The sequence below is a fragment of the Mauremys mutica genome, chromosome 1 (assembly GCF_020497125.1).
Source record: "Mauremys mutica isolate MM-2020 ecotype Southern chromosome 1, ASM2049712v1, whole genome shotgun sequence".
Classification (NCBI taxonomy): Eukaryota; Metazoa; Chordata; order Testudines; family Geoemydidae; genus Mauremys; species Mauremys mutica.
The window spans coordinates 66,494,122-66,512,634 of record NC_059072.1 but is presented as its reverse complement, the minus strand read 5'-3'; the positions used below and the strand labels follow the sequence as shown (position 1 = coordinate 66,512,634).

General features: G+C 40.0%; 1 protein-coding gene across 3 annotated transcripts in view; it reads right to left on the bottom strand.

The window, feature by feature from the left end:
• Positions 1-18,513, bottom strand: part of FRS2 (fibroblast growth factor receptor substrate 2) — a 96,785-nt gene that overhangs the window by 4,363 nt on the left and 73,909 nt on the right. For 2 of the 3 annotated variants that reach the window (XM_045002038.1, XM_045002039.1), the window contains exons 6-7: positions 14,143-14,306; positions 11,046-13,141 (exon numbers count right to left, since the gene is read on the bottom strand). In XM_045002038.1, coding sequence (XP_044857973.1) covers positions 12,191-13,141; positions 14,143-14,306 — 1,115 coding nt within the window. In that variant the 3' untranslated portion in view covers positions 11,046-12,190. Of the gene's footprint in view, positions 1-11,045; positions 13,142-14,142; positions 14,307-18,513 lie in introns of those variants that run through there. The other variant, XM_045002040.1, reaches the window with a different exon arrangement.

Here is an 18,513-nt window from a genome sequence, read left to right as displayed (position 1 = left end):
CAGTCCCCTGTGACAGTCTCATAAGCAAACTAGGGAATTGTGGTCTAGATGAAATTACTAAAAGGTAGACGCAAAACTGGTTGAAAAACAGTACTCAAAGAATAGTTATTAATGGGTTGCTGTCACATTGGGAGGAGCGTATCTCACAGGGATCTGTCTTGGTCCGGTACTATTCAATATTTTTAATGAATTGGATGATGGAGTGGAGAGTACGCTTATAAAATCTGTGGATGACACCAAGCAAGGAGAGGTTGCAAATACTTTCCTTCAAAGTACAGTTGAACCCTGTTATGTCGCCGGCCTAGGGGTTTGCCAAAAAGCGTCGAGATAACCGATGATCGAGATAAACCCCTATCCACCCCCCACCCCTGAACTCCCCTGCCCTCTCTCCAACACCCCCTCCCTGCCCCCTTACTGCGGTGCCTGCACGTGGCTGGATCTGGCGAAGCGGGGCCGGGCGGCCGTGGATGGGGACCCGGAGCCGGGCAGCCAAAGAAGCGGGACCGGGTAAGCGGGGCCGGGCGGCAGGCGAAGCGGGGACCGGGGCCGGGCGGGCGGCAGGCGAAGCGGGGACCGGCGAAGCGGGGACCGGCGAAGCGGGGCCAGGCGGACGGGCGGGCAGCGAAGCGGGGACCGGGGAAGCGGGGCCGGGCGGACGGGTACGCAGGGAACCGCGGGGTTGGGGACGCGGGGCTGGGGAGCCGGGGAGCGGGCGGCCGGGGACGTGGGGAGCCGGGCGGCCAGGGACGCGGGGAGCCGGGCGTCTGGGGAACAGCGCGGCTGGGGAGCCGGGGCCAGGGCAGGAGTCGCGTGGCCGGGGAGGGATGCGGCAGGAGCCGGGCAGGGCCGCCGCCGGAGTTACAGTCGAACCCATTTATCTCGACCTCGGTTAGTGGCAAATTCGGCGCTCTTCTGTGCTCGAGATATTAGGGTTCGGCGAGATTAAATAATCGACATAACCGATGAGAAACCGATAAGACAAAGAGGGAGTTTGGCGGTTCCACTTCTAAAACGTCGACTTAATAGGATTGGCAAATTAACCGAGGTCGAGATAAATGGGTTCGACTGTATTAGAATTCAAAATAACCGTGCAATTCAATAAAGACAAATACAAAGTACCTGCAGAACAAAGAAAAATCAAATGCACAATAAAAATGGGAATAACTGGCTAGGCAGTAGTACTGCAGAAAAAGGATCCCAAAGTTATAATAGATCACCAACTGGTATGAGTCAGTGTGATGGTATTGTGGAAAAGGTAAATGCAATTCTGAGATGTAGTAACAGGAGTGTCATATGACCAGATGTCCTGATTATATAGGGACAGTCACGATTTTTGGGTCTGTCTTATATAGGCGCCTATTACCCCCCACCCCCATCCCAATTTTTCACACTTGATGTCTGGTCACCCTATATGTAGGACACAGGATAGAATTGTTTCGCCACACTCAGCACTCGCAAGGCCTCATCTGGAGTACTGAGCTGAGTTTGGGGTACCACATTTTAAAAAATGTGAAACAATTGGAGACAGTCCAGAGCAGAACAAAAAAAATGCTAAGAGGTTTAGAAAACATGACTTATGAGAGAAGATTAAATGAATGAGGCACGTTTGCTCTAGAGAGAAGGTGACTGAGGGGAGACAAGTGTCTTCAAATATGTAAAAGGTTAGTATAAAGAGGATGGTGATCAATTGTTCTCCATGTCTACTGAGGGTAGAACAAAAAGTAATTGACTTAGTTTGCAGCTATGGAGATTTAAGTTAGATATTAGGAAAAACTTTCTAACGATAAGGTTTTTAAGAACAGGTTAGATAAACATCTGTCAGGGCTGATCTAGGTATACTCAATTGTGCCTCAGAACAGAGGATGGGGGTGGACTAGATGATCTCTTGAGATCTTTCCAGCCCTATATTTCTATGAAGTCAGTGGAACATAAGGAAGGGCTTAGAGTTAAGCACAAGCTAAGTGCTTAGCTGTGTATGGATGGACGGTTGAGTCAGAGCATAAATGACTATCATTGGGGCTTCATCAATACAGTCTTGGACCCATGCTTACTGCTGAACCAGTAGTTCAGTTTCGTATGTTGAACTATTGCAGATTAAAATTTATAGTCCTTGCCACTGTGATTTTACAAGGCTGTTTTAATACTTTTACTGGTGCTGTTAATTCAGTAATGACATATTAACTTCTTGTGATTAAGGGGATGACTCTTGACCTAACTTTGCTATCTGCCTTGAAGGAGACTTGAGTTCATTTTCTATAGAACTGATTATTTACTTCAAGAAATATGGGGTATGTATCAATTTAAATGGCACCATACTGAAAAGCAACAACTTTCTATATATTACAAAGATGTAAGGCCTGAACACCACTCAAAAAAATTCACACAGATACTTCCAGGGCCACCACAGAAAATTTCCAAACTTAAAAAATTATATATCCTAGTAATACATCAGAAATAGAACAGAGGCATCTTTGTGATAAATGAGATTCAGAAAATTACGTGAATACACAATGCCAGCTAATAAGGCTATGGATGCGCCAAGGACAATGGTGAAAAAGGACAAATATCTTTTCCATTGGGTTGAAGGTACAACATACTCAATATTGAATAATGAAAATCAGAACCCAGTCCCAAACAAGAAATTCACATGCTCCCTACAATGTAAAATCATTTTTATTGCCATGCTACAATTTTAAAAAAAATGAAGTTGGCACTGATGAGGGAGGACGACAATGTTGTCAACATTACATAATACATTTTTTAAAAATGAACATTTGGTAAGCTATCAGTAATGAAAATGCAAACCAAAATTAAATTAAAATTCTAATATGCTGATTTGGAACAGCATAAAAATACTGTACTATGCAGAAAGTGTCAATTTTCTCATAAAAAGAAACATGGAATGTCTGTAAAAGATTAACCAAACAGGGCAAAGTTCATAGAAATTGTATAAACAATTTGGCAATGGTACTCCCACTATTTAGAGTTTTTATAAGAAATAAAAATCTAGAAAGCTACCTTTATACAAAGTTGTTATATTTATGCCTTTAAGTAGGAAAAAACATTTTATAATGCAAATTAGAACATAAAATAATCTTACAATATCATACAATGTAATGACAATAAAGGAACATAAAAACATGATTTTGGCCTTTATAGAAATATATATTTCTGCATTTAATAAATGCATTTGTGGCACAATGGTGACTGCTGTACTATTACTACCAGTCAGCTTTCATGCTAGAGCTGTATTCAGCTGTACTGTAATTGCAAATTTGCAGTTTAGTTAAGATGCAGACAATGGTTCAGAAGTAATAGTCCTAGGTGATGCAACTACAGAATGAGGTGTTACATGCATTAAAAGGCAATGTTTACAGTTGGGACACACTGTATTGTGGGATACCATACAACACTAATTTTCCTTTTCAAACCAGAAGCATATCCTATACATTCAGTAATTAAGTACCAATATCTTACAAGTGAGAATGTTTGTTAAAGATTTGGCAACTTCAGGGAAAGTTCAAAGGTAGTACCAATTTGTAGTATATTTTTTGTGTGCGCGCGCACACGCGCACACACACATCCACCCTTACACAAATCAATGCCAAAATTTGCATTAATTTGGAGTCAAGGCTGCTGATGTCCATTCCTAGCATTAAAAATACAAGCAATCCTGAGCTGTTTCTTTCACACTCTTTAGAATCATTTCCTCTTTCATATATAACAGCTCAATCAATGTCCACGTATGTATGACTAAAATGAAAATTTATATAGTAATTTTAACTCTGGCCACCACAAATAGGATTTTTTTTTTAGTATAGGTAATTAAATATATTTATATTTTTACAGTATTTTTAGGCCATTCCTGAATAGCTTGATCAGCCAGATCTTCTGGTATAGTGCAGCCATTTTGCACTCACTCCCAGCCGAATCTGATCAGGTAGCACCTGGTCCAGACAATGAAATCAACAGAAATCTTTCTGTAGGCTTCAACGGGCCCAGAGACAGTGTATCCAGCTCAAGATCACCCCAGTACAAAAGTAATCCACAGAGAGGCTTCTACCTCACACCCCCACCTCTGCTGCCAGCACAGAGGATGTTGTTAGAGGAATGGGAGCATATACCCCTATGCTCTATCATTCACCTGCTGTGATTTTGGGCTGGTTTGCAGCTGATGGGGGGGAACGTTCCTGGGAAATAGCCAGGCACACAGTGGCCCCCAGAATCAGGGAGTGGAAAGGTGAGCTTCATGGCACCTTAGTACTCATGCTTCTCAAATAAAGGTGAAGTTCTGGCCCTATATCATCATCATCTCCTCTTATTTTTTATCACTGTAATTCTCAGACACCAGTCAGCACTGGGGTCCCATTGTGCTAGGCTCTTTACAAAACACAAAGGAAGACTTAGTCCCTGCCCCAAAGAGCATACAACCTAATTCTTAATTATATTTTTACATCATCTCATTTGTATATATACATATTTGCTACATTAAATAGAAATACACCAAGGTAATGGATATATCAGAAAACTTTGTCACAATGTGTGTCTTATCACACTAGATAATTACTAAAACTGCAAGAAAATTTTTAAATGCCCTTTGTAAATATATAAAAAATATAAAAGTGTCCAATACTTGTTTCATGACTTAAAGATATCTCAGAAATATTTCCACCTATATACCTACATATTTCCACACAAAATACTGCGTTAAACTGGACTAAACAATGTTAGGAAATATCCTAATAATACATCTGACAAATGTTTGAAGTCATATTTAAAGCACAATTACAAGAAACATTAACATATACATGGTCAGAGTTAAGTCTGCTATGTAAATTTTAATTTCCTATTCATCTTATGTGTGTGTTGCCTAAAAGAGAAAATAATTTCTAAAGATTGTAAAAGAACCTTAACTCAAGATTTCCTATCTTTTTAATGAGTACTATTTAGGAATGGACATCAGCAGCCTTAGCTCCACGTTAACGCAGTTTTTGTGCTGGAATTTCCCCATGGCTTTTTGTTTGTTTTTGAGAATGTAAATGAAGAATTCAACATGAACACATCTTACATGAGCTTGATTAAATATTTTAATGAAATAAATACTGTCAAATTTGAATGCCTGAATTGCTATTCATGGAAAAAACCTACATTTAAATGCCAAAACCAATTTCTATCAGCCAACATGCAGGCTCAAAACTTGTCTTAGCCTCTTCTAGTGACAGCTGAGAGAAAATAAATTTTCCTCTAAGAAACCAATTAGATCCACTATCAGTTTCTACAGTATGTTTCCTCAAATTCATCTTTATTTGCTGCCATAAATAACACAGTACAGTGCAGATAGTGAGTTCTACTACAGATTCCACCTTATATGAAGCAGGCAGTTCTGTTAAGAAACAGAGCTCCACATCAGGGATGCAACATCACACACTATGTAGTAATAATTCAATGAAAACTTGTTCTCTCTTAATTGAGGCTCTCGATTAATTGCAGTTAACTCACACGATTAACTCAAAAAAATTAATCACGATTAATTGCAGTTTTAATAGCACTGTTAAACAACTGAAATTTATTAAATATTTGTGGATGTTTTTCTACATTTTCAAATATATTGATTCCAATTAAAACACAGACTACAACGTGTACAGTGCTCACTTTATATTATTTTTATTACAAATATTTGCACTGTAAAAATTATAAACAAAAGAAACAGTATTTTTCAGTTCACCTCATACAAGTACCATAATGAAATCTCTTTATGGTGAAAGTGCAACTTACAAAATGTAGATTTTTTTTTGTTACATAGCTGCACTCAAAAACAAAACAATGTAAAACTTCAGAGCCTACAAGTCCACTCAGTCCTACTTCTTGTTCAGCTTAGACAAACAAGTTTGTTTACATTTACAGGAGATAATGTTGCCCCCTTCTTATTTACAATGTCACATGAAAGTGAGAACAGGCGTTTGTATGGCACTTTTGTAGCCAGCATTGCAAGGTATTTACATGCCAGATATGCTAAAAATTCGTATGCCCCTTCATGCTTCGGCCACCATTCCACAGGACATGCTTCCATGCTGATGCTTGTTAAAAAAATAATGCATTAAATTAAATTTGTGACTGAACTCCTTGGGGGAGAATAGTATGTCCCCTGCTCTGCTTTACCCACATTCCACCATATATTTCACGTTATAGCAGTCTCGGATTATGACCCAGCACGTTAGTTTTAAGAACACTTGCACTGCTGATTTGACAAAATGCAAAGAAGGTACCAATGTGAGATTTCTAAAGATAGCTACAGCTCTTGACCCAAGGTTTAAGAATCTGAAGGTGATGAGGTGTGCAGCATGTCTTAAAAGAGCAACACTCCAATGTGGAAACTACAGAACCTGAACCACCAAAAAAGAAAATCAACCTTCTGCTGGTGGCCTCTGACTCAGATGATGAAAATGAACATGCATCAGTATGCACTGCTTTGGATCATTATCAAGCAGAACTCGTTATCAGCATGGATGCATGTCCTCTGGAATGGTCATTGAAGCATGAAGGGACATATGAATCTTTAGTGCATCTGGCACATAAATATCTTGCGACACCGGCTACAACAGTGCCATGCGAACGCCTGTTCTCATTTTCAGGTGACGTGAAAAAGAAGCGGGCAGCATTATCTCCTGCAAATGTAAACAAACTTGTTTGCCTGAGTGACTGGGTGAACAAGAAGTAGGACTGAGTGGACTTGTAGGCTCTAAAGTTTTACACTGTTTTATTTTTGAATGCAGTTATTTTTTATACTACATTTGTAAGTTCAACTTTCATGATAAAGAGATTGTATTACAGTACTTTTATGAGGCAAATTTAAAAATACTATTTCTTGTGTTTTTACAGCACAAATATTTGTAATAAGTAAATATAAAGTTAGCACTGTACACTTTGTATTCTGTGTTGTAATTGAAATAATACATTTGAAAATGTAGAAAACATCCAAAAATATTTAAATACATTATATTCTCTTATTCTTTAATTGCGATTAATTTTTTTAATTGTACAATTAATTGTGATTACTTTTTAAATTGCTTGACAGCCCTACTCTTAATTGAAGTGAAAGACAGCAAAGGCAATCTGTCCTCTACTGATACTGCCTCATCCTGGGCGAAATGGATCTACCCCAGACACCAACATGAATATTCTGGGCTGGATTTTTCAGTGGGCGTAGGTTGGCATAACTCCACTGAAACCAATTGTTGATTTACACAAGGAGATCTGTCTTTGTCTCTCTTACACTTAGGTAACACTTTCAGGTTGTCATGCCCATGAAAGTACTATTTAATTTACCTTAAGTTAAATGACTTGCGTGTAGATGCCTCCATTTCTTTCAGTGCCTGTCTGGGCTTTGAGTGAATATGAAAGCCTGACTGGGTGAAAGGTGATGGATTATCAAACACAAGGGAGGATGAGACTAGCTCTTGAACAGGAGGAAATGAGGCTCCAAGGAACAATATTGGGGTAGCTGCTCATGCGGCTGTTGCAGGGAGCTGGGCCACAGAGTGGCCCTGCTTTGAAATCTTGATCTGGGCCCTGTATATCATAGCTGTGGCCCAGACTAACTGCATTCTATGTTGCAATAAAATGCTTTCTGTGTCAGAGATTTGAACACACTGACAGTCAAATACCTCAGCATTTAAGTAGTTAAGTCCAAAATGTAAAGATAAATACTTGGGGGCCTGATACTGCACCACTGAAGATAATAGTTTTGTTATTGATGTAAATGAGAGCAAGATTAGGGACTTATTGTGTAACTTGTTATATTCAACACCTGCCATATACTCAATACATTATCAGTACATGAGTACGTTTTATTTATTTTTTAATTTATACACTTAACTGAGGAGAAACCAAAAGAACGTTATAAAGCCAATCAAAAATTTCAGACTTGGTCATTTTTAAATGTATTTGATAGAATCACTGGAAAAAAAAAAACTTTCACAAAATATAATTCTGGACCTCTTAAGTATGCAGTATCAATTTGGGAAGGAAATACTTCTTTTTCCTTGTGTAGCCAAAGGATTAAATTCCCACTTTAACTGCATTTTCAATGCAACATTAACAGTGGAGTCTTGGACAGTGCCTCCTAATATTTTATATACTGCAAATAAGAATTGGTTAGAGCAGTTACTTGAAAAGTAGTATAATATATGAACACACCGCACCTTTTACTAGTCATGGCATCGGGTGGAGCGATTTCTAGCTTAAAGGCTTTACACATTGGAGGATTAGTAGTGTGGAAAATGTCATGTGCCTGAAAGGCAGGGGCCAGCTGCACACTGTGGATAAATAACAGAATTAAAAGAAATTTTGCCACTTTTTGTGGGCATTGGTTAGGTAATCTTCACATATTAGGCCAGTTATTTTCCAATAAACTGTTATATATTTGTTGCATCTTGCTCTGTACACCTGTGGGTCCAAAATAAATATGCTTAAAAATACAATTTAGAAATTTCAGCTAAAAACTGAATCCCAGATCTGCAGATAGTGAATCTAACATCACAACTCTAAAGAGACTAAGATACAACCAAGTCTCTAAGGGTAAAGTGCAACTACTTAATGGGAATATTAAATAAAAACAATACCATAGATGAACTGAGTAGTTTCTATCTCTTTCCTACTTAATCAAGGGGAGGGATAGCTCAGTGGTTTGCACATTGGCCTGCTAAACCTAGAGTTGTGAGTTCAATCCTTGAGGGGGCCATTTAGGAATCTGGGGCAAAAATCTGTCTGGGGATTGGTCCTGCTCTGAGCAGGGGGTTGGATTAGATGACCTCCTGAGGTCCCTTCCAACCCTGACAGTCTATGATTCTAGCCTTTTTAAAAAAAACCAAAAACCTCTATATATTTAAGGGAGGAGGGATAGCTCAGTGGTTTGAGCACTGGCCTGCTAAACCCAGAGTTGTGTGCTCAATCCTTGAGGGGATCACTTATGGATGGGGGCCACTTATGGATGGGGGCAAAATCAATACTTGGCCCTGCTAGTGAAGGCAGGGGGCTGGATTCAATGACCTTTCAGGGTCCCTTCCAGTTCTATGAGATATATCTATCTCCATATATTTATTACCTGCTTAGGGAAATGGAAGATGTTTAGCGACATTCTTGGAAAATATGTGGGGGAAGGGATCAGCCTGAACTTAACCACCATGCTTACCATCACTGCTAAAATGCACTCTGTTTGCTAAAGATATGCTCCCCTTTAGGTGCAGCATGATGTATTTTGCATTTGTCATATTAAAAGTATTACCAGCACCAAGCATTCAAAAATCATGAATCAGGAAAAAAAAATCACAAGATTGGATTTGGCTTCTTTTTAGATGCCTGCTGGTTTTTGATCCTTTAGGGATCACATTTTCAATCTTTTCTCCCCAAGGGCAAGAAATTTAGCTTTATTTGGGCAGGGAGGGAAGGGGAGAGAAAAAAAAGTGAGATTTTGCAGTATTCACATGACTCCAGGATCAACGGCTTTAAGAAAAACACTAAATATTACAACACTCATAAAATTGCAAGAGTTGGCAACAACGTTATTCTAAATGGTCCATGGTAGGTGTTGGATAGGAAGGATGATCTAGTGGATAGGGCACTGGACTAAAACTCAGGAGCGCTGGATTGATTTCCTGGCTCAACCACAGACTTTCTATGTGACCTTCAGCAAGTCATGTATAGTTTACTTGGACCTCAGTTCCCGCACCCATAAACTGGGGACAGTACTTCCTTACTCTACAGGGTGTTTGAGGATAAAATACATTAATGACTGAGACACTCTGATATTATGGTGATGAGGGCCATATAAGTCTCTAGATAAGATAGCTGGTGAGTTAAGTGTTCTAGCCTTTTAACTGCTTGAAATGTATAATGAAATCTTGTCTTAGTTTACAAATTAGCGAGAGTTTGTTGGTCTGATTCTAGTTCCTATCCCACCTTCACACATCCACCACACAGTTTGCAACAATTGGTAATAACGCTTCAAGACAGACCCAGGATTAGTATATGCATGATGTGTTGCAAATCACGACAGAGGTGCAATGTCAGGGCAGAGCAAGGGACACTTATAGCACCATGCATTTGCACTACCTCTGATTCTAGTGAATGCTACTAGTCCCTCAACTTTTCGAGCACCTAAATCACAAAAGAAAGTATACAAGTGCACAGACTAATAGTGAAATGATTATGGAAAAATTTTCAGTGAAGTTTTCTTACAATTGTCTCAACTAAGATGCCTGTTCCCTTACTACTGTGAAATGTACCGATTGTGCGCCTGGATGCATTTCAGTATTATAAAATTTGTAAAGAACACTGGAAATCCTTCAGGATAAAAAGGCCTGACCTATATAAATGAGGCTGCCATTATCTCACTGGTGTGAATAGGAAAAATGTATTTCAGCTATCACTCTTCCTACTATTTATCTGGCTGAAGACAAAAGGAAAATTTAATAGGAAAACAGGAACACACTCCACACAATTCAAAGGACTGGAAATAGTGTTATGTTTTAAACGAAAACTCAATTTAAATATTATATGAGGACCCTAAGCATTTTTTGAGTCTCTCTCTCCCCCCACTCCGGTTTCTTGCATGTGATTTTTCTTGCCCACAGCTCAAGAATTATTATACATTACACCAGTTCACATAACGGTCAGTTCCTTTGAAACCACAGGCTCAAGCTTAATCTGTTTTCTTTCTGGTCCTGCACTGCACCTGTTGTACTGATATCAATTCTATTAATATTCAATATAGAACAAGGGACTGTCAAGGGCATACCTGGCATGTTCAGCAGATGCATTCTACCTGGATGTACCATAACATCAATCAGCAGTTAAGCCATTAGAGTAACTGAGTTAACTAGCTGCAAAGGGAAAATATGTATGCCCATAGATATTACAATATGTAGAGAATTTTTTGAAGGTAAGTAACTAATTCTCTCTAAATCCAAGTACATCATCTACAGATCCACACTGTATTTTTAAGATTTGTCACACTGAACTACCAAATGCAATACCTTGCCGCCCATGGTGACCTATATTTGATGCTTCAGAGGAAGACAAAAATACATAATATAGCTTTCCACTTGTGCAATGCTGTATGCTGCTGGACACTAACACTTTTGGGATGTTTCTGTCAGACACAAAAAGTAAAACAATAAAACACTGGACAAAGGCAACCCTATTAAGTAAAAAAGTTCCCACTGGATCTTCAAGAGATTTTTCTTTGACAATGTGCAGACTGAATAGGAGCAACACACATAAAAATCCTAAACAATAATTAAAGTTATGCACAAAAACTTGACTGTTCTTAACCTACAGACATTACAGAATAGATCAAAGAAGACATCGCACATATGAAGATGGAAAGGTAAGCAGAACTGTGAAATTAAAGAACACCTTAAAATCACAGATACAACCAACCTGTGAATTCCTTCAGAAAACTCAGATTAGAATTCTGTAAAACTGTTCAGGTACTATCACTTGGAAATCTTTTCTAGGGGAAATGACTTATGGCTTATTTCAGACCCAACTCCAGCTCTGACCAAGTGAACTTGATGTAACTCCTCAATGCTACAGAAATTAAAAAAACCTTCAAGAATCTGAAGCTTGTCCAAATGACTTCAAAAAATGAACTGACATATATACGAGGAAGCGTGGTGTTTATATCCCTTCACATGAGCCAAACTATATCATGTAAGTCAAACTGATTGAATAATGAATTACTCACACCTCTCATTTTGGAGGAGGCCACATGAATGAAGAGAGTGAAGGTACAAATATCAACCTTGCAAGATTAGGGCTATCAGCTAGTAATGCACATCAAGAGGCTTTATAAAATGTTATAAATGCCATTAATGACTATAGGCACATGGCCAGAATATTGATAACTTCAGAACTGGCAGTCACTCCAACTCTAACCAAGTAAAGAGGCACTGTGAAAAGTGGCAATGCTTCTACACAGCAATTACTATTACTGTAGAATAAAATGGTGTCATTTAATGAGTACCTGCTCTACATTATTTCCCTTTTGTTAGACAAGCACATGAAGTATTCAGAAAAAAAGTCTATTACTCTATAAAAGGCATTAGTGTTAAAAAATGCAAATGAAGGATTTGCATCTTCAATTTTATAAACTTCACAAAAGGTGCAAATGATTTAACGTTTCCTGGGCTCACATAGGCAGGTCAGTACTGTTATGTCTAGTTTTTCTAGACGTACCATCATCTCGTGGCAGTGCTTTCTGCAAACTTGACATAGCAGCAGTTCTTTCAATGTCTATCACAGCATACAGCTCTGTGCGCCTGGTTGGAGTTTGTGGAAGTGGAGTGGTAGGAGTTTTTGGAGTTTGAGGGTTGTCGGAGTCACTGCCACCTTCCAAGTCAACCTGTATATAATTGAGCTGCCTGTGTTCTAAACTTGGACGTCTAATATCAAAGTTAAAGACTGTTGGTGTACAGTCCCGACGTCGTGTAAATTCTACTTTATGAGCACTTGCTGGCACAGTTACATTCTCTGTATTTACGTAATTATGCATTGGATCTAGGTTATTGTGGTAGCCATTCAGAGATGGGGTCTTTGGTCCTAAATTGTCATCTTCATCTCTACTTAGCTTGCGGGCTTCCCAAACAGGAGGCAAAGATGGCAAGTTTTCATAGTTTAACAATGCAGTTCTCCTTTGAGCAGAGTTGTTAATATTCTGGGTATCTGAGGTACTTGTTGATGTCAGACGACCTCTCCTGACTCCTGAGGCACTAGGGATTGATAACCTATTTAGATTTTCATACACTAGTTTATTACCAGAAGGTGTTTCTTTACGTTCATCACTGTCGTACCCAGTGTCCCATTCAGAGGTGTTTGTACTGCTGCCACTAACTTGGTCTCTCCCAAGTTGCTCCAGTTGCTCTCTTTCCATTAATTGTCTTTGAACAGGTGTTGGTCCTAAAACAAATTTGACTCCTTCAGGCTCCAGAACAACCTGAGCATCTCGGTCATCAGTGCAATTTTGATCTTCTGTTGTCTTGCTTGTTTCAGCAGTAGAAAGCCTTAATTCCAGCGGTACATGCACACTTGATCTATTTTTTTTTTCCTCTTGTACACCAGTAGTGTTGACATAGGTGTGCACCTGTAGAGGACAAATTCAAACATTAGTTGCACTTTTTCTTATCTCCTTACTCCTTCCCTTCCCTCCCTTCAAAGACTTGTAATCTTTTTGCTTGACTGTCTGAAGAGTGAAGGATACTGTTTTCGGGGGACAGAGTTTTGTGGTAAAAGTCCAGCCTATTGGGTTGTGTTGAGCATGGAGCTTTGCCAGAGGGTTGAGTCTCATCTCATTTTTGCAGTTTTGTTTTAAATAATGTCAAAAGTGCCCAGACTAGCCGATGAGAATCTTTTTCTACTATTAAATTTAATAATAAGCTCAATTCTACCCTATGTCTGAGCTCTGAATCCGTGACTTCCAAAGACCCCTGTGACTTCAGCCCTGGTGGCAGAAAGCTGTGAGGTACCCCCAACAACCTTTAGGTGGTGGGCCCCCCAAGCTCTCAGACACCATGGGCAGCGGGGGTACCCTGCAGCTCCCAGCTGCGGCAGGGCAGGAGGACCCCTGCAGCTCCCTGCAGCTGGGGAGGGGGCAGGGGGACCCCCGCGGCTCCCTGCGGCTGGGGAGGGGAGATTCTTCCAGTTTCCCTATGCCGCTGGTGGCAAGGGGACCCTGGAGCTCTGAGCCCCTGGGAGTGCTGGGACCCCAGAACTCCCAGCCACCCTGCAGCTGCCCGGTTCCTTCCCATTTTATCATGGATATTTTTAGTAAGAGTCAGGGACAGGTCACAGGCTTCCATGAATTTTTCTTTATTGTCAGTGATCTGCCCCTGACTTTTACTAAAAATACCCATGACAAAACCTTAGCTTTAATTATCATCCTAAAATGGTACCACACGCAAACATTCTATAGCAATACAACATACTATGCAGATACGCACAGCCAAGATCAGAAAAAAAACCATGTTTTTCCATCATGGAAACAGAGCTAGGAAAATAAGTGCAAATACAAATCTAAAGGATCAGTACAAGAACAGCAGAATTAATACTGAACCCAAAATATGTGAAAATAAAGACTATGCTTACTTGTTCCTCTGCTACAAGCAATGGATGTGTTGACTCTTCACCTACTGAAGGAAGCCGTGCACTTCCTACAGAGGGATGTCTGCTGGAAGGATGTGATGAAGCATCTCCAAAGGAGGGATATCTTGGATACCCATTAGGTAAACTTTGTGCACTGAACCCAGGAGCTAATTCAATTTAAGAAAAAATGCATTAAAAAGATATTCAAAGTGACCCGTTATGTATCATTCAGCTGCTTTCTTTTGTCTTTGGAACGTGCACTGTACATTTTGCGCACTATCAAAATAAATATATTTAACAAATCCCAAATGCTCACAGGGCCAGATATGTGCCTAAAAAAATATCTAAATTGGATCTCCTCTATATTTAATTGACAAACCATGTGCCAAAAATTTTAATCCCCTCAAGAAAATATGAAAAGCAACTTCCACTGAGTAACAAAGTGGAACTGGCATCAACATTCATTTTCTTAAGTTCAGCCTTCTTAAGCTGTATTGTTTGCATGCATAAACAAGAAAACAGTCTACAGGAATAAATATTAGATATAAATACTATTGAAAAATTAATTTTTTGTAATTGCATTGCATTGTTTGTCAGTATACTTATATGATACAGAATGACAGCGATGATTGAATAAAGTAAACGAGTTTGCAACAAAGGCCAAGCTAAATATACAATGGGAAAATAAGTTAGTTTCATTGGTTACAAGTATTTCATCAGAAAAATTGCTAAGCCAATGGATTTTCTGGACAATTTCAGTTTTTCTTCACACACTGCCAAATTTTAATGCAATTTTCCAGTTAACTATATAAGATTGTCACAAGAGAGATATTCCTGTAATGTCACTAGTCACAAGAGAACTTTTGAGAACTTCATACCACCACTTTTCAAATTCACAGTTTTACAGCTCCAGTTTACCATCTGAAGTGAATGTATAGGCAACACTGAAACAAGAAGTTTACATTTTTAGATCTAGATGGAGGATGAACCATACCCCTCTGACAGAACTTAGTTCTTATCAATTCTTGCCAATAGTGACAAGAAGCTGTCTCCTTAAGGAAAAGAAAATTACTTGCCTATAATTCTACTTTCTTAAAGCATCATCATCACTGTTAGATCTCAAGCCTCCAGCCTGAGATTGGCCAGAACTCCCAAAAACAGAGTTTTGGAGGGCTTCACCCCATCCCCAAAACAGCAGAAGAAATATTCCAACCCTGCAGCGCGAAAGGTGCAACTTAACTGCCAATTGCCCCACCCTTTTTTTTTTTTTTTTGGTGTGTGAAAGGCTGGAACATGATCAATACCAACATATCATTAACTCTGCAGGGATAAAGGGTGAGTGCATATAAAAAACACCTCCAGCAGACAATGTTATTTTTGTATATAAATACACACAAACACACTATCACCACAAGGCAGAGCACACCTCTTCATAGGCAGAACTCACAGACTCTAAAAGATGCATAGGTGAGTGGGAATCATGTGAGATGTCTTCAAAGATATAGAAAGAATTTTCTCTTTAAAGATACCATCATTATGGGATTCTCACTCTTGGTGAGTAAGTAGTTTAAGGGATGTGATGTTTCAAAATAAAACAAAGGGCACTGCATCAGGCAGTGATTAACATGTACCTCAGGCAAGATGCAAAGCAGCTCTTTTTTTCTTTAAAAAGAGAGGATGAGTCACCTCCTACTAACCAAGAAGCATCAATGCAGAGGGATTTGAGGATGAGCGCTTAATAAGCAAGAATTATCCACAAATATACCGGATAAAGATATCCTGAGAAACAAAACTCACAGGGTTAGGAGAGTTTGGGCTCCCCTACTATGAAATATGTTCTGTAGACATGAGAGATGGACGCTGACTGCAAGCCATGATGCAGACATCCCTGACCACAACATCTGTGAGATAAAAGGTCTTCCAAAAAGCCAGAATTCAAGCCATTTGTTCAGCTATACATATCAGGCCCTCAGAACTACATCCTGTCAAAAACAAAAGTGTCAGAGGAGAGCTCAATTTGGGATGGAACAACGTCACAGGAGTTCTGAGCATTCATCCAAAGCCACACTCTGAGCCTGAAAAAGCTCATCTAAGATATTTATAAAGTCAAAAACCACCGTGTCTTGACTAATATGGGGATACTGGAAAAGGAGAGATAACTATGCAGTGGCTGGAGTTCTTCAAGGTATGTGTCCCTATGGGTGCTCCACTTGAGGTGCACATAGCCCCATGAGCCTTTGACCGGAGATGTTTAGGAGCAGTGCCCATGTGGCCTATGTATGTTCTCCAGACATCCTTGTGCCCTGTATTGGGGATACAGAAAGCTGCACAGACAAACTGCCCTCAGTTCCTTCTCTACCACAAAGTTCCACGAAAGGAAGCTCTGAAACAGAAGGAAAGGAGGGCCTGTAGCAGAGCACCCTCAGGGACACATCTCAAACAACTCCAGTTACGCACAAGGTGAGTAACCTCTCCTTCATTGAGTAGTTTCCCTGTAACAAGTTCTCTATTTCAGATGACTCCCAAGTAGTATCCTCACCCAGAGGAGGGAGCTTCAGAGCCAAGTCTAATACTGAAGACAAAACTGCACTACCAACCCACACATCTTATCTATAGGCATGAACCAAAGCATGTAGAGAGGTCCAGGTTGCAGTCTTGCTGATTTCATAACAGGTTTCAGTAATGCCACAGAAGTAGGTATATGCCCTGTACAATGGGGTAGCACGCTGGAAAGAGGTTGGATTTGACAGACTCATAACATGAAATAATACCCCTAGAGATCCACCTTCAGAGTCTTTGGGAGGAGACTCTAGGTCCTTTGGATCTGTCTGCAACTGAAACATCTGGGAGACTTTCTAAATGGTTTAGTTTCGTCCAGATGGAAGGCTAATGCCCTTCTGACTTCCAAGGTATGGAAGACATCCCTGGTTTGATGTAATTTGGGGGTGGAAACTGGGAGATAAGTGACCTGGTTAATTTGAAATTCAGAAGATACTTTAGGCATAAATTTAGGGTGTGGCCATAACAAATTTTTTTTTTAAAAAAAACACACTAAAGGGATGATCTGCCATTAAATATCCCAGTTTTCCAACCCTTTGAGCAGAAGTGAGGGCCACCAAAAAAAGCCATTTTCATGGAGAGGTGAAGTAAAAAACAAGTGGTTAATGGCTCAGAGATGTTTTGTAAAACAAAATTAAGAATTAAGAACGAAGTTCAAGTCCCATATTGGGGTTTAATCTGAGGGAAATAAAAGACTCATCAGTCCTCTGAGGAATCTTGATGTTGCCACTGAGAGGCCCATAGGGCATGGGAGGAGGCATCCATCTGCCGCACCAATGGAATGGGGGTTAAGGTCATTTCCCCACCCCCAAACCTCTATTTCTCTCCCCCTCAGTGTAGGTGCTAGAAGAGTAAATGTCTTGTGAAGTAAAGAGGGGATCCTTGGACAGAAATCTGGGAATTGGACTCATCCTCAACATAATCCAGTGGCAGTGATAACTGCTCATCCTGAACAGTAGGTATCAGAGAGGTAGGATATCTGGCCAAAAGATGTGGTGCTGGTGACCCAGAAGATCTAAGTACAGGCAATTGTATGGTACCAATAAGTAGTGGAGACCAGCTTGTCTGAGACAAAAAGATCCCTTGAATAGCTGAATTCCTGTAGTATCAATGGAATATGAGTAGAAGTTGAATAGGATTCTGCAGAAACTGTCATCAGTACCAGGATAGGTACTCGTCTAGAATGTGCTGGTACTGAGGACATGGAACACTTGGAAAGAATACATCTAGTTGACTCAGATGATACCAATGAAGTAGACTGGGACACTGGTATAAGGTCTCACAGGAGGTATGCAGGAGTATAATGGCACTGACTGCTTCGAAGTACAATGTCTCCTGGAATGGTCATGAGCACCTGATGTCAAGGGAGGTGTCACTACTGGACAGGGCTTTTAGATGATGTCTTAGATGACCTCTCGGTACTGGAGCCACTCAGCAAATCAATGGTACTCCCTTTGTCTCTGGAACATTAATTATAAATCAGTGATCAAGGTGGGTTGTTTTTTTTTTCCCCTCAAATAAAGAGATAAGGACTCTCAGGTAGGAAACTTAGTTCTCCTCATCCTCTTGTTGGCACCCATAGTCTTGTTTCATGAGGCTCTTGGTGACCTGAACACAGAGGTAGATTAAGTGTACTCGGAGGCCAGAGTACAAGAGGGTTCTCTGAGCCTGGATCAGAAGCCAGTCTTAGGGCTTGTTCCATCATAATCAATCTAAACTTTCTCACTCTATTCTTAATGAGTTCTGCTTTTAAAAGACGTGCAGATCTTACACTTGGTCAGTGTATGGATGTCTCCCAAACAGCGGAGACCCTGA